Genomic DNA, 15,887 nt, shown 5'->3' with positions numbered 1-15,887 from the left:
AGGCTAAAAAGGAAATCAAAGAGAAAAATAGGCAAAACAAGACGATGGGAGGCAAAACTGCAAGCACTTTGTAGACAGATATGGTCCAGCAATGAGATGTGCTCAGGGAGGGAACAGCTTTTGCATTCTTTGGTGTCAGTAGAATATTCAGACTAAGTTAATACTCACTCTAAGAACAGCTAAACAGGGTTGAATGATGCTGTTTTAATATCTTTCATCCACTTCCCTGTTTTCCTGAATTCATAAAAACGGTTTCTACGAAAGCTTTAACCAGGACAGAGGAGAGATGTAAAGCTTGCATAAGGGGGGGTTTCCAGACAAAAGCTGATTAAGTGACTGTGTATATTATCATGAAATAATGACTTTGGGTGTTCTCTGGTCTCACAAGCCAAGGAGCCTCTAAAACCTACTGCTGTCCTCCCCCCCCTCTTCTTGGCTGGCCCTGCAGCTACATTCTCAATAGCTGTAGGGTAGCAAAAGGCATGCTGTACCTCTCCAGGGAGTCAAAGAAGAGAGAAAGGGGCACTTTAAGAGAAATTTCCCACTTTCTCTTCATAATATGACAATTGTCACCCTAGTACACGTCTGTTCCTCTCTGACCTATGATTTTGCACCACTTAGTGTATTATCACAATTCAGTCACAGCAGGAATATTGAATGCTCTAAGTGAAACTGTGGAAAATCTAACCCACATTTAAAGAAACTGGCCTTGTCCCATTGTGTGTGTTTGCTCTTTGTGGCCAGGGCTTTACCTTGCAGCTCTTCATGTTTTGAATTTTGCATGTTAAGAAATGAGGATGTAATACAGCGTTGAGAGTTTCCCCTTAGAAATTGTTTCCTTTTTACCCATTTGTTCTGTTTAGTCTGGGAGTCAGAATATTTCTGTGTTGTGTATTTGTGAGATCCTCTGCTTGAGGAGGAAATGAAACAGCCCCATGTGAGTGAGATGCTTTTGATGTGTTACCAGAGAGCGATGTGATTTTTATTGCCCTTCAAGGTATAGTCCTAGAGCTCAGACTGTGTGTGCTGCATCATTTGCCTCTGTCTCTGCTGTACATCATTTGCAATAACTATTTCCTTGCACTGTAACAAGCTTTCTGCTTTGCTTACCCTGAATAGCCCAAAGCAGCTTCAAGACAGTGAACAGCAGCTCTGCATTAACGACGTATGAATTAACACGTAAGTGCACATTGCCTTTAGAGAGACTCTTTGTAATAGTTCAAAATACACTACAGGCAAACTCCTCTGGTGCTCCTCAGTGGATCTATCAGAAATCAACACAGATTAATGATTTTGCTTTCTTGAGTGCCTTTTTCCTGAAGCCCATGCTTTCCCTACACCAAGAGACACTTGATGATGCAAGTAGGTAGCTGTTGTAAAAATGTGGCTTCTGGGAAGGTAAAACATTATTGACTGTAACAACCCAGCATTGCTGATCCTAAATGAATTTTGATTCATTTGCTACGTATTTTGCAGTCCATCTGAGTTTAGCTGTATCACTTCATTAGTCCTATGTTTCCAGCATTGTTATGTTCAGGCATTCCGTGGAGGAGGGAGGGCCCAGTGAGTTTATGTGCATTTCCAGAGATGTTTTCAATTGGAAATGAATAAAATAGCATTCGACAGAGTTAAAAGGCAAGTTGCTTTGTGGTGGTGATGGTTCACTAGATAGGTTTTGCCCAAGGCTTTTGAGTCACAGATTGCAATGGGCTAAAAAAAAAAAAAAAATTAAGCCCTATCCCCACTGAAACTTGCATGCATGAACTCTCATGTGTTCCATTTTCTTCCACATCCAGTTAACACTAAAATCTCCCCTGTGGCTTTTCATGGCAGCAATTAAAGTTTCCCTGTAAGAGCTGCCCACTCCTCTATCCTACACATTTTACTGTATTTTGTTTGTTTAGGAACTTAGCATCACTATTGATGATTTGCTTGCTACATGTTTTGCAGTCTCTCTAAGCTTAGTGGTATCACATCAAAAAGTTAGTGAGGCATCAGGTTGGAGCACAACACATTTCTGTGAAAACCAGAACCATTTCTGTGCAACTGAAATTAGACAAACCTTTGTGATTAGACTTTTTGACCCTCACCAACCCAATGGCATTCTGTCAGCCACAGAGTTAAGGGCACTCTGTGATTCACTGACAGCAAAGAAAATTATTGGCAAAGGGAGACATTTGGACCTCTGGCCATGCGTGTCTCAATCAATTCACTGCTCATTTAAATACAGAAATTTATGTTATTGATCCTGCTCTCAATCTAATTTTACTGTGAAATATTTTAGGTGCTAAATATTTCTTTTAGGATTGATTCTTTCACCCTGAAAATATAAAATCTGAAACAAAACTGCTCAGGCTTTGCTTCTCCTAATGATGCTGACAGGCTTCTACTCCCCCCTCATTTGCATCTACTAATTACCCTCATACAATTGGGTTTTTCTAAATTTTTTTACCACACTGCTCTCAGTCTCCTACCTCATCTGTCAGAGTAGTTTTTATATGTCAGCAAAGAAATTGGTTGTCTGATGGCCATATGGAGTCCAACCTTCAAATTCTCCTTTCTCTTTGTGATTGATGTTCAGGCTGGGGTCACTCTGAAGGAGAAAGATGCCCACAAAGCACTGTGAGCAGGACTTTAGATTCTGCTGCAGATGATCTTCTGCACTCTGCTTCAGCAGTGATGTTCCTGAGCACTTCTCTGGACTGAAAGTCTCTAGGATTAGGCAAAGGCTTGAATCCTGTTCTCTCATACCAGTAGAGATCAAAAGGAGCCTGCATGTTAAACATTCAAAGTCAAGTCCTGCTCTTTTTTGTCACTAGGAATGACTCAGATGCTCCTCTAGCTGGTTACCCACCAGGAACTATCCCCCTTACTGAAGCAATGCTGTGAGGAAACACTGGAAATCCTGCTATTCCATTCCAAAGGTCTTTCATAATTCTGCAAATCCTGCTGTGATGTGTGAATTCAGGAAGGATAGAAGTAGAGAGGGCAATAATTGTACTGTTTAATGCTCTATTTCATGAGAGGGAAGCCTGGTGATAAAGGGCTGATGGGATCTAAGAAAACACCTGTTGTACAACACAAATAATTACATATAATATCTTGCCTTTTCAGAGCTGAAGAAATACAAGAGATATGAAATACTAATGACAGCATATAATGTAATTGGTGAGAGCCCTACCAGCACACCAGTGGAAGTGTTCGTGGGTGAAGCAGGTAGGTCAAAGGAAAATTAGTTTTCTGTTTGGTTTGGTTGTGGTTTTTATGTACTGGTGTGTATTAATATTCTCCTGATAATATTTAATATTTGTCCAGGGAAGGAATTAATAAAAAAAAATCCTGGTCATGATCACTGAGAGTTGTTTGGAGCATCTCCTCTTGGGATAAGTTGATCCTGACAGTTTGATGCCATTTGAAAGCAGCTGCTCTACATCAATAAGGGAGAAAAGGCATTTGAAAGAAAGACAAAATAGTTTTTGGAGTTGCAGGAGGATGACTGTTCATACCTAATTAGCTTGAGGGAAAAATTGACTCAAGTTAAAGAAGTGCAAAGTGGAGCAGAAGAAAGCCGGGAGGGAAAAGAAACACAATTATAAGCCAAGGAAGACCTGGGGAGTTGGTGCTTTTATTTTACAACTTTCTGTGAAGAGGCTTTTTCTGTGCACCACACCTTACTGGGGTTTTATTCTCCTGAAGCCAGGATGACTTAGTGTCCAGTTTGGTGGTAGCTTTGGAGGCACAGGTGATGGTTGCTCTCAAGAAGATACAGAGCCTGTACCTTACATCCAGTCTCTGCAGGAGCTGAGTGTCAGTGCCACTCCTCATGCTTTTACTTGGTATGGATCTGGTGCATGAATCCAGGCTGGAAGGATGAAATGTAACTTGCTGATTAGTTTGAAATCCCTTCATTGGAAGGCCAGAGGTGGAAATCAGGGTGAGACTCAAGACTTCTTTGAATACTTCGTGAAACAGATGATTTTGCAGAGCTCAGATACCCAGCAGCTGAATCGGTTCTCAGTAACTCCAGCCAAGAAGAGCAAGGCTGGAATAGCTGATGTCTTTTTTGCACCCAGGCTGGCAGTGCTGTATTTATGGTGACCCCAGCTGGAGAGAGGCTGGTGCTGAAATAGTTGTTAGCTATGGCATCCATTGCAGCAGCATCTTTTGAAGCTCAGAACAAGAACAAGCAACATGCACCCTCCTGTTGTTCAGGCTGCTGCCGTGAACAAATCTGATTACACTTTTGTTCTTCTGTCCCAAGGCTAGGATGTAGAAGCTACCAAACCCAGCACTAATTCATTTGATTATTATTCATTAAATGTGCTACTAAGCAAAGCATATTTTTTTCTAAACTCTACTGCATAGTTTTTTTAACTCTACTTAACATTTTCATTTCAAATTTGGTGTAGCATTCATTATCTTTCTCTGAAAACATCATAAATTAATCAGAGCAGCCTGGTTGTACAGAGACAGCTGGCAATATTTACCCTTTTTTCTAGTTTGCTGCTGCTTCATCTTCCTTCTGCAAGTGCAGCAAAGAAAGCCCCAAGTGGAGCCAACTGTATCTGGCCTTAAAATACATTTTTGTTGCAGAACTAAACATCTCACTGCTGCAAAGGGAGCCAGCACATGCATTTATACACATGTACCCAGCACAGAAAATTAGCTGGGGAAAACAAAGAAATGTTGTTATATCATGTCTTTGAATCCCATGGTCCTAGTCTATCCTTCTTGTAACTAAGACAGGGAACAGGGAGGTGGAAGGTGCTACATTTGGGAGGAAACTGAGATACCCAGGAGATCTTCTCCCACAGGCAGGGCTGGTACATCTGAAGCTGTAGTATGACTGAGATGTTTTTTTAGAGATATTGGCTTTACCTCTGGTTAGGGACAATCTAGGTTCATGTGGCAGAAATGATGAATGTCAGATCTTCCTGCCGATTTTCACTCTTGTTGTGTGAAGTTATCTTGCTTTGTTATTTAGCTGCCTCTTCCACCTCCAAGAACTGGCTGTGATTTATCCTGCGAGTAAAGTGATTGGAGCTGGTATTGCAATTTAAGTTTTAAATTGATTTGTGACACCTTTGAGTTAAAGTGTGCTGTGGAAATACAAGTTTTTTTGTTGTTACTGTTTGCTTGATGTTCTTACCCATGGTAAAGGCAGTTAAGCAGCAAGCTGGAAAAAAATGGGTCAGTTCAGCTTCAGCAATGGAGCTGCCATGTTAAAAACTGAGAAAACCTTCCCAAAAACAAGTGATGACAACACAGGCAGAGCTCTGAATAGGAAATGACTGAAGAGGACAATCCCTGGTCTGAAGGCCCCAGATAGCTTATGGCTCACTCCAGTTAGATGGTGCTTTGTTCTGCCAGAAGAATTGCAGTCGTTTTTGTAGGTGCAAGAAGATTCCTCTCTTGGTTATAAAAAGGAACCAAGTTTAGGGTTTAAGTCAAGGTTTGGCTTTTAGGTCAAAGTACCTGATCCTGTGCAGTTCTGGTGGGTGTTTCATGCAGTGAGGGCCACCTGGTAATAATGCTGATGGTTGATGTGCTGTTCAGCTTCAAAGTTTGGTGCAGCCAGGATGAATGATGCAGAAGGAGAAGTGTCTTTAATTCCTTCCTTCCCTCTTGCACTGTGCCCTGTTAGATTTGAAGATTTTCCTCTCATCGTGTCTAAGTTTTGGCAATAAAAACTCCAGTTGGCAATGGAGCCCCCTGACAAACTTGGAAAAAAAAGGAAAAAGCAAAAAAAAACCCAAAAAAACCTCAACAACAACAACAAACAAAAACCAATCCATGAAATCCAACCTTCTGGTAGTTTTGCCAATCAAATGAGTAAAAGCACCCAAACAGGGAGTTTCTCTTGAGCCCTGGATTGTCACTAAACTGTACCTCAGCTGGATGCAAGTAGTTTGAGGCATTTTGGGCTTGGTTTGGGTTGGGTTTCTTTTTGCTACAGGTGGAGCAAGCCCATTTTCTTGTTTCAGTAACCCATAAGATCAAATCCCCAGCAAAGACTGTGTTTTAAAGTTTTGCAAAACTCCCTTATGTGGGGAGCATTTCCTTCCCCATGGCAGGAAAGGAGCCTTTGTGCTCTGAGCAGGAGCCAGGAGGGATGCTGAGCAGAGCTGATGTCCATCCCCTCCTCCTCCATGGGCCAGAAGATGCTCATAACGTTGACTTTTTCGAGCTGGCTGGAGCTCTGCCCCACTCATTAAAGAGCCACGTGCATCCCCTGACAAATGACAGAAAAATTGAAAGTCACTGCTTGCAGAAATTAGGAAGGGAGGCACAGCCCCCTCGGCAAGCCCCCTCCTCGCCTTGTTAATTCATTTCCCAGTTGAGCTGTCAGGGATGCTGGCTGGGATCAGGAAGGCAGTGAGTGTTCAGCAAAAGGCTGGGCACTGATATTCATCCCAGCTCTAAATGCAGCTGCTACCAGAGGTGCTGTTCTGCTCGACTGAAATTAAGACTCTGTTAGAGCAGCCACTATATCAAGAGCATTATTCTACCAGGTTGCTGTCACTATCTGATTGTGTGGTGGGCTCTGGAGTTCAGGAGACTCCGCTCCCTGCATTTTAATTAAACAGAAATCACAGGTTTGGGGCAGGCGTGCTTCATCTAATTTGGGAAGGTGAATAAAAGGGAAGGTGGCAATACAAATCCTGTGCTAATGAGCCTGCAGCCTCCAGTGCTTCTCCCATATACTGCAAAGCCACTCTGGTTGAAAAATAACAGAGTTCATAATTTCTTCCAGCAGCTGCTGCTGAAGAGAGCGTGTGTGTGGAGAGAAGGGGTGAAGTGCACCAAGAGACACTGGCCTATAAACAGGTTGTAAATCCATTAGTGTGAAGGGAGGAGTGATGTTTGCCATTATAAGTGATGGTGACATTGGTGACCTTCAGAATTCACAAGAACTGATGAGGTTGGTTTGTTGTTGTTGTTGTTGCTCTTTTTAATAACGATCTCTGAGGACTGGCTCTGCAATAGGAAAGGGAAGGAGTGAAAAGAGCTGGAAGACAGAGGTTTCTCAGCAGCCTTCCATTGAAATTCCACCTTGGTTGCTAGCATTATCCTTTGGAAAAGCAGGTTTCCTGGCCATCTCACCCTCTTCAAAGTGACATGGGAGCTTGGAAAGAATGGGAGTAGGAGAGGGGGTGACAGCTCCTTCTACCATCTTCAAAATCATACATTTGCCTCTTGGTTCAAAGCTTGCAGATCTCAAAGTAAATGTCCCTGTTCTCACTGTTATCTGCAATAATTTTCATCTTCCTTCCTGCCTGCAGCTCCAGGGGTGCTCCTAGAGTTCCCAAAATACATTTTGTCCCCTTGTAGCTGACACATGTGTAGAAGTTCTGCTCTGCCAATAGCTCAAAGCTGCTTGGGCATCTCCAGCATACTGCAGGCAAGGAGTAGAAGCCATCTGGAAAACTTCAAGACCAAAAATATTTTTTTAGGTTTGGGAAACAGAAGACAAAATATAGGGAAGAAGCTGTGCTAAGGAGAAAGAAGCCTTGTAAAAAAGGAAAGACTTGAGCCCAGGCACCTGGCTCTCCTTTGTACAAGCTGCTTCTAGGAAAGAGCTCTTGTCCCTTCTTGCCTGGTTATTGGTGCTCAAAGTTTCCCTTTCTCTCTCAAGCTTATGTCAGTGGAGGTTGTCAGAACAAGGCTGCTTCATTCCTTGAGTGTCTTCATCTCTTTCTGCAGGCCTTGCTCTTTTCCCATGTTCATATAAAATAACCTGCATGGTGTCACCTCCCCACTGCAGGTCCTTTTCCAGAGAGAGGTGTCCTCTAGCACTACCTTGGGATCCCGTTATCCTTAAAGCATGGAAATTTCACCTCCTCCTCTGCCCCAAATAGATCTGAGAAGGTGTTGTGCAGAGAAGTCCCCTGAGCCTCCTTGCTGGAAGCCTCCAAGAGGAGTGACAACATTTCAAGACATTAGAGCTGGCAGCTTCCATCAGTCTGCTGTGGCCCTCTTGGCTGTTTTTTCCTCTCTGGGACACATGGGCCACATGTCTGAGTGACTGACTGGTTATGCAGATGGGGAGTATGTTGCTGCTGGCACAGCTGGAAGAACTGGGTGGGCATTTCCATCCCAGATGCCACTGGAGGGGGAAAGCATAAGATTACTGTGGCCATTTCACATGGCAATAGTCTAAAACCTGTCAGCCTAAGGACAGTATCTTCCCTTGAAAACACAAGAGGATGGACAAAGCTGTTGGAAAGAAGTGGAATAAATAAATTAGTGGTTTCACTTGCTCAAATTTTAAACAAAGTGATTTACCTTCCTTGGCACTTTAAAAGCATCAGGCCTTTGAAATGTGAAGGTACTTGCTTTTTAATTGTTGATGCTCAGCAAAAGGCTGCTTGGGGGAGATGGTGAGGAGTTTGAAACATTGATTTTCCTTCCCTGTACCCACCTTTAAATTTAAAGAACCTGCAGAGCTGTTCCAATATCATGCTTAATTATGAATGAGCTCTACACAGCCAGGCTGGGAACATCCTGTTCCAGGTGTGTCACTGAAGCTTCATCCTGTCCCCAGTGTTTCGCTCCCTAAGGAAGTTCTTCTCTGAGCATGAAGATCCAAGCCATGTTCTCCAACAATGCACTACAAGAAAGAGTAAAATCAGACTAGAGCAAAAAAGAGAGGATGGAGAGGGGAAAAAAGAAAAAAAAAGTGGTAAAGGGTTTCCTATTTGCTCTGGGAAAGAAACCTCTTCCAAGTTCCAAGTTCCTCTTGCATTACTGGAGACCATTACACCTGTATCCCAATGACATTCTTTTTGTAGAGTTGCATCAACCACTGGGTACATCCTGTCAGTATTTCTTGGTGGATTTTCAACTCCTCCACTTGGTGCTTTTCTGCAACATGTCCAATTTGGATTTGTTGTTGCCATCACTGCAGCTCCACTGCTGACAAGAGCAGTCTGGATAGCACTGGGCTGCACTGGCTGATCCTGCAGGGCTGTGACAAGTTTGTAAAAATAACAAACTCAAGTGTGCCTTCATTAGAGCATCAGTTATTGCTTGTGTGGTGCTGGTAGTGCTGCATGGCTGGGCAGTTACAGATAGGAGTTTTTATATAAACCTTGGCTTCCTTTCCTGCTCCAACTGGTTATTTTGTTAAGGGCAGTTTTACATTGCTAATCTGTCTGCAGAGATGTCCCAAGTGAACTTCTGAATGTGGTGGCTTAGCTCAGTAGCTGCACTCAGAATGGTAAAACAGCAGTAACCATGCCAGTGTGAGCCTGTGGAAGAAGTGTCCTTACTGTCAACGTGTCAAAAAGACATCCCTGCAGCTCTCTGGAGACTGAAATATAATGTCAAGGCAGAGGGAAGCAAAGTCTAAGTGCAAGCCGTGCTGCTGTCAAAGCAAGTTATTCTACCATATAGGAAAAGGGAATTTTAAGTGAATGCAGTGGAAAGAAGTGCTCAGATTGAGACATAGATTTGATGGGCTTATTTGACAACTTTAATTCTCCATTGACAGTCCAGAAGCTTGCTAAAATGATTTGCAATGTTTTCATGCTGCAAGTAAAAGCTGAATGCGCGCCTCATTAACAGCTCATTAACTTGTTAATATTGGTCATAAGCAGCCTTTGGTACAGCAAAAGGCTTTATACAGCACAGCAGCTCTGCTTTAATTGCCTCTTTTTATCACATCTCAACGGAGGAAAGATGTTACTGTCCTAGCAAAAATATCATCAGGTTTTGATCAACTGAGCTTACCCAGCTCTGCCACTGCTACTGCTGGGGTGGGTGGTGCTGGGCTGCAATTGCCATGAGATTATTTGCTCAGGTGATAGACTTCTATCTCACAAACCCAACAATTGGATGTCAATCCTCAGTGCTGACTGTAGCCCACGACAAGCAGGCTGTCCCTCCTCAAATTTATCATCAGGACTCCCATCTTTGTTCTGGGGTTGCTGCAGGAAGCAGTGGGAGGGGTAGGAAAAATCAGCTCCTTCTGCTGCAATGTGCTCTGGTCTGTGAAGAACCAAGTCCCTGCACATTGTACAGAGGGTGGAGAGATGAGAAACTTAATCATGTATCCAAAGCCTTCCTGAAGTAACAGCAGAGCTGACTCCATTAAAAGCAAAGGAATTAACCTTCCTTTCAAAAACATAAGCATTCAGCAATAAAGTAAAACGGGCCATAAATTGCACTGTTAAACAAGTGGGGAAGACCCTGGCTGGTCACTGGTATTCAAGCAGACACAGGCTGGATGAAGTCTGAGTATTTTTAGCTAAAAGGTGATATTTGCAGCCAAATTTCTATTTCCTCTAATTGTGTCGTCCTGCTTGGCTTGTTTTCAGTCATCCTGGGATATGTGAGCAAAATGTTTTAAGCATTTTCATATGGGTCTCAACTCCTGTGGCTTTGCCTCCTCTGCATGGCTTTGCTGGGAAGCCAGCTGTAGAGAAACACAGTTGGTTTTCTTTTCTGACATCTGTTTGCTGTATCCATCGTCACTCACAGTACTGGAGGCATTTCAGGTTGCCTGTTGAAGACTAAAAGCAAGAAAAGCTGCCTTTTTTTCCTATTAAAGTATGAATTAGCAATATTGCACAACATTTTGGCCACAGCAATCCACTGAGATGACATGGGTGGTATAGGACCATAGTGAGGAGCTCAGGAATGCCATCACTGCAAAATAAGCAAAGAAAGAGAAAACTCTCACTCAAAGCTGAGAAAATGTAAATTTGATCTCTCTCTCCCTGGGGAGCATGAGATCAGAGTCCTCTACAGGCTCCCTGGGGTTCCCTGACCACTGCAATCTGTAAATCCGAAATTAATCCCTCGTGGGGGTCAGCTACCCAACCTGGCATCAAAGGCCACAGCAAAAGGTTATCACAGTGGCAGATCTCACCTGCTCAGTTTGACTTTTTTTGCTATGGTTTTTAACATTTGATATCTAGCAAACCTGCTGGAGATTCATTCTAATTATTTGATCTGCTCTCTGGACTTCCGTGAAGCATAAGGGGTTGTTGGGGCTGATTAGGTTTTGGTAGGTGCCACCTTCATTGTTAGGGAACATTAAGTGGGTGTTTTTCTGGGCTGCCATGAATTTGTGGTAGTATTAAATTGTGGGATTAACAAATTATTATGAGTTGAATTGGGCTATAAATGGAGGAGGACGAGTCTTGAGAACTGGAAAGCCTGGAATAATGGTCCGAAGTCAGTGACTTTTCCTCTGCCTAATGGGTTGACTTTTTTTAAGAGAACTGAGAGCAGAACTTTCCCACCCAGTGCTTCTCCCATTGAGGGAGGATCAGGCCAGAGCATCCAAACCTCAACAGCTCTTCACCATCCCTTGCACCCTGCAGCAACTCCCTGGGAAGTGGCTCCTGTGCTCCTTGGAGCTGACCCCTCTCTCATTTACCCAACTTCCACACTGGACCAGCTCCCCCAGCTTTAGCAGAGCTTGTCTGACTTTGCATTGATCTAAGGGAGAGGGGATTTTTGCTTGTAGGATTATGCTCCTCTTTCTTTGTTCAGACCTAATACTTGTCAGACTCTCACTGTTCCTGCTCACCGGTCCATCTCTGCTGACTGATGGGCTGCCTGAGTGTGATCATATCCTTGTTGACACAAAAGAAATAGAGGAAAAAACTCATTTTACTATTTTGCCCCTTCCTGGTTTAACTACCTGCATGCCTTTTCCAGAGGTTGTCTGACAGTTCTGTAAGAGCTTTACTTTTGGGTCAGGTGCTCTGGGTTCCTTGATGGATAATCTCAGAATGCAATCTGATAGCCTGTTTTAGGTTTGTGTTAGCTAACTAGAACTGTGGGCTTCAGCAAAAGAAAAGTATGTAGGGTTTTTTTGCAGGCTCTAAGTGTTTCACAATACTGCTCCAGGAGATTCCCATCAGCTGCAGGCATTGTAAAGTGATTACAGGAACTTTTTCTGCATCATTCAGATTGTGTCTGTTCCACAAATAACCTGGACTGCATGTGAATCATTGGGAAATCTGAAACCCCAAACTCAAATTTTGTAATCACAGCAGCAGTGTTTTCACCAGTGCTGGAAGAAATGGTGAGGGATGGGATGAGAATTGCTTCTGCTTGAGTCACTTGCCAGTTTGTGGAGGTTCTTCATGAATAAGTCATACCCAGGGAGGTTTTCTCAGAACATGATTGCCTCCTTAGATGGAAAAAATGGCATTGGTAGATAATCTCCCAGAGTCCTGTGGAAAGGATATTCCATTCCTAATTCTTGTTTCAGTTCAGTGTTTTTCTGCTATGTGCTGAGAGTCATTTCTCTCTCTTTCCTCCTTCCACCCCTGTCTCCCTCTCATACCTCTGCAGATGGCTGAGGACAGGCCTAGTCAATATTGGGAAGCTTCCCAGTGCTAAGCAAAGAAGGGGATGTTACATTTGGGTACATTTGCAGCTGGTTTTATTTATGCTTTTCATTACTTTAATACCCTTGAAAATTTGATGTGGCAAAATGCAGATACTCTATTAAGTATAAAATACAGGGAGGGGCCCAAGTGTTTGCCTAACCAGATAGTATGGCACAGAGAAAAGCAGTTCCAGGTGTGCTGGGTTGATGGAGTCTCCTTCTTCCTCACCAAGGTAGGCTTCTCTGCTTATATTCCTATTTTTGCATCCTTTAGATTGTGCTCCCTCTCTGTCAGTGCTCATGAGGATGAGAAATGTTGGCTGGGCCCTTCTTGTACTGGCTTCCACTGGGCTCTTGTGCCCCAGGAAATGTTTCAGTTTGTCTTAGACATCTGTGCAACTGTGAAGCCCAACACATTTATCATCCCAAAGAAAAAAAAATATTTTCTGTTAAAACCTGGCTATTTCCAGCTGCTTTACATGCACACACACGGAGTGGAACTTCATAGGCTTCTCAAAGATGGGGGAGATGAGGTTGCTCCTTTCCTGAGAGTCATTCCCAGCTGCAGGGTGACACATTCCTGCTGAAGTTAAAAACTGGAGGAACTCTCAGGTTTGGTGCCAAAATGAACAAGAGGGTAGGAACACTCAGGGCCAATGTTAGCAAACAGAGTTACCTTGGAAGAGTTAAGACCTAAAACTTTTAAGTATGGGTCTGCCTGTCCCATTGCATCTGAAATCCACCTGAGGAACACCAGGAAGTGCAGTCTTTTGAAAATGCACATGCTTCCATCACAAAACATAGCCCAGCTTAAAATAGCCAGAAATTAGTGGGAAACATATTTTACATCCTAACTATAGCTGGTGCTGCTTTGTCACAGCAGAAAGCAGCTTTGCAGTAGCTGTTTTTGAAGCACAATTAACTAATTGTTATCGAACTAATCAGCATCACTCCCGCAACATTCCTGATAGCATGGAGGTAATGCTGCACAGCCTGCCTTGCTCCCACCCCTCCTTCACAGGCACTGCTAAGAAAATGGCCAATAAACACTGAACATTTTTCTCATGCTGCTTTTCCTTCCTGGAAAGAGTGTCTGCAACCATCAGCAGATGCATTTTTTGGCTCTTTCTTGGGAGGTACAACATACTTGTGTTCCATCTCTAAGCCCATACTGCAAGGAAAGCTCTTGCCTTTTGCTCTGCCCGTTCAACAGATCAAGTCTTGCTGTTTTCTCTTGTGACCTTCTGTTTGCTTGGTTGTGTTTGGCTTTTATAATCCACTTTACTGTTGCTTATCTACTCCATAACTTGAGGGCAGTGGCTGCAATGGGAGAAGAAGCAATCTGTTCTCCATGCCTCTGTAGGAACAAAATACCAATACCATGAGGCCAGACATTTAAAAACAATCAGGAGTTATTTTAGAGTTATTTAAAAAGGCAAAGTTTCTGTGAGGGTGGTGGAGGGATCTGGAAAAAGGTGCAGTGATCAAGATGCCACAAACATCTGAGCAGCCACGCTGATCCTGGGTGTGAGGCTGGAGGATGGCTTGGCTGAGCCTTCTCCAAATCCTTTCCAGATCTATTTTCCATGACTCTGTGTGCCAGGAACCAGTGTGCAAACTTTGGAGACACTGCATGTGCATGCTTTACTTGTCAGCACATGCTGCACTGAGTGTTGCTATGTCTTCTCTCTGGTTTTTGCTCAGGAGGTAGATAAGATTCCAGTTGACATGTCAGAGCATGATGCAACCACCCCTCCATTATCATGTGTAGACATACAGATTAGAAGCTTTTTAGGCCTGGAGCTGTCTCTTTGTTCTGTGTTTATGCAACACGTTGTGCAATGAGATTCTGGCCTCTAGGTGCCAACACCAAGATGCATATATATTGATTACAAGGGAATAAAAGCAGGCATGTTCACAAAAGCATGCTTTGATGCATGGGGGGAAATATTTCTTAGGTAGAAAAGGACCAGAGGTCTTGACAAAAGAGAAAATTGCTTGGGATTGTTCAGAATTGTGGGAACAATCTGATGGACAGCAAATCTTCAGTCTCTCACTGCATTTTTTTCCTCTTTATTATTTTTTTTTCTCTCCATATTAATCTAAGTAGCATGAGTACCTATGAACCTTGTTCCAGCCTTGTCTGTGAATGTCCTGGTCTAATACTGGTTTTATAGAAACATTTAGAAAAACAGTAGAGGAGAAATCCTTTGGTCCCCAGAAATTTGAGGAAAGATGTAAAAGCAGCAAGGAATGCTTCAGAAACACAGATATTGACTTTACCCCCTGAACCACAAGGATTTGTAGCCTACCTGTGCTACACAGCTTGGTGGTGACTGTCACTAAGAAAAGGAATTGGAGCTTCACACTGATGAGAAAAGCTCTTGGTGCCACACAGACCAGAAAGCAAATACCCCAAGCAAACAGCAAGAAAAACTAAGAAGTGAACCTTCTGCAGTGCACGGAGCTCTGGTGCAGGGAGACCACTGGGGGTTTTCTGCACCTTTGCTTTAAAGGTTATAAGCATTTGCAAGCTCAAATTGACTGCAGAGTGATCAGAAGTTGTTCAGTACAACTGGAAAATGAGGGCAGTGAAATGTTTAACTGTGGATTTAGCTGTGTAACTTCACTCAGGGGCTCATTTTGACTCTCTTGGCGTTTCCAGATAGATTTGTTGTCTTTACATGATCCTGCCAATATCATCCCAGTCCGTAGATGATGATGAGGTTTTCTTACTAATTATTTTACAACCTGCTCAGCCTTTCTTCTGATTTTTGGCTGGGAGTTTCAAGGAGACAATCTCAAAGGTGAATTGAAATCAGATAAGAAAAGAAATGTTTACAAATGCCTGTGTGAGATTCCAAGGCAGGGTACGTGCACAGAATTAGACTTCATGAATATATACTTTTTTTCCCAGGGAAAGCAAAATGCTTTCTACCTGCCAAGAGCTGGGTTTGGACCCTGAGGGGTCTGTGCCACTCCTGCTAGAGTTGATAATGTCACTAACACCCAAAGCAGTGTGAGGTATGCAGCTTTAACCTTGCTTTTTATGTATTTGTGATTTCAACAGCCACAAAAATAAAAATCAGAGCTCAGTAATCTTGAACTGCATTCCTAGAAGGTAAAAGGCTTTTCAATTCACCTTTAAAATGCACTTGCTTTTATTGGCACAGGATGTCCATACACTGAGTGAATGGTCTGGGGTTTCAAACAGGTAGAGTCTTTAGGGATGTGTTTCCTTCTTTTTGAAGTGTTTCATTTCACCCTTAATGTAATGTGCTGTGTGCACAGAGCCACATCAAGCAGCAGCAGCAGCACTTTTCTGCTGTCCCTTGCTGTCAACAAGAAATCTGTGCTTAGAAGAAGGAGGAAGACATCAGCCTTTGAAAGTTGAAGAGAGGGACAGGCTCACAGGGCACAAAAGCAAACAATTTGCATCTCGTCAAGGCTCTGGGGTAGCAAAGAGAAATGTCTTTTTCCACATTTTTTTTTATTTTTTTATTTTTTTTTTTCCTCCCATCAAATTTTCCACCACCCT

At 43.0% G+C, this 15,887-nt stretch overlaps 1 protein-coding gene across 1 annotated transcript in view; it reads left to right on the top strand.

Annotated features, from left to right (window-relative positions):
* The window catches only part of SDK1 (sidekick cell adhesion molecule 1), a 383,067-nt gene that overhangs the window by 331,295 nt on the left and 35,885 nt on the right, over positions 1-15,887 (top strand). The window contains exons 35-36 of the mRNA XM_030459721.1: positions 1,120-1,179; positions 3,115-3,216. Coding sequence (XP_030315581.1) covers positions 1,120-1,179; positions 3,115-3,216 — 162 coding nt within the window. The remainder of the gene's footprint in view (positions 1-1,119; positions 1,180-3,114; positions 3,217-15,887) is intronic.

This window comes from Calypte anna, chromosome 14 (assembly GCF_003957555.1).
Source record: "Calypte anna isolate BGI_N300 chromosome 14, bCalAnn1_v1.p, whole genome shotgun sequence".
NCBI classification, from domain to species: Eukaryota; Metazoa; Chordata; class Aves; order Apodiformes; family Trochilidae; genus Calypte; species Calypte anna.
The sequence above is the reverse complement of the archived record's forward strand: the minus strand, read 5'-3'. Positions and strand labels throughout refer to the sequence as shown.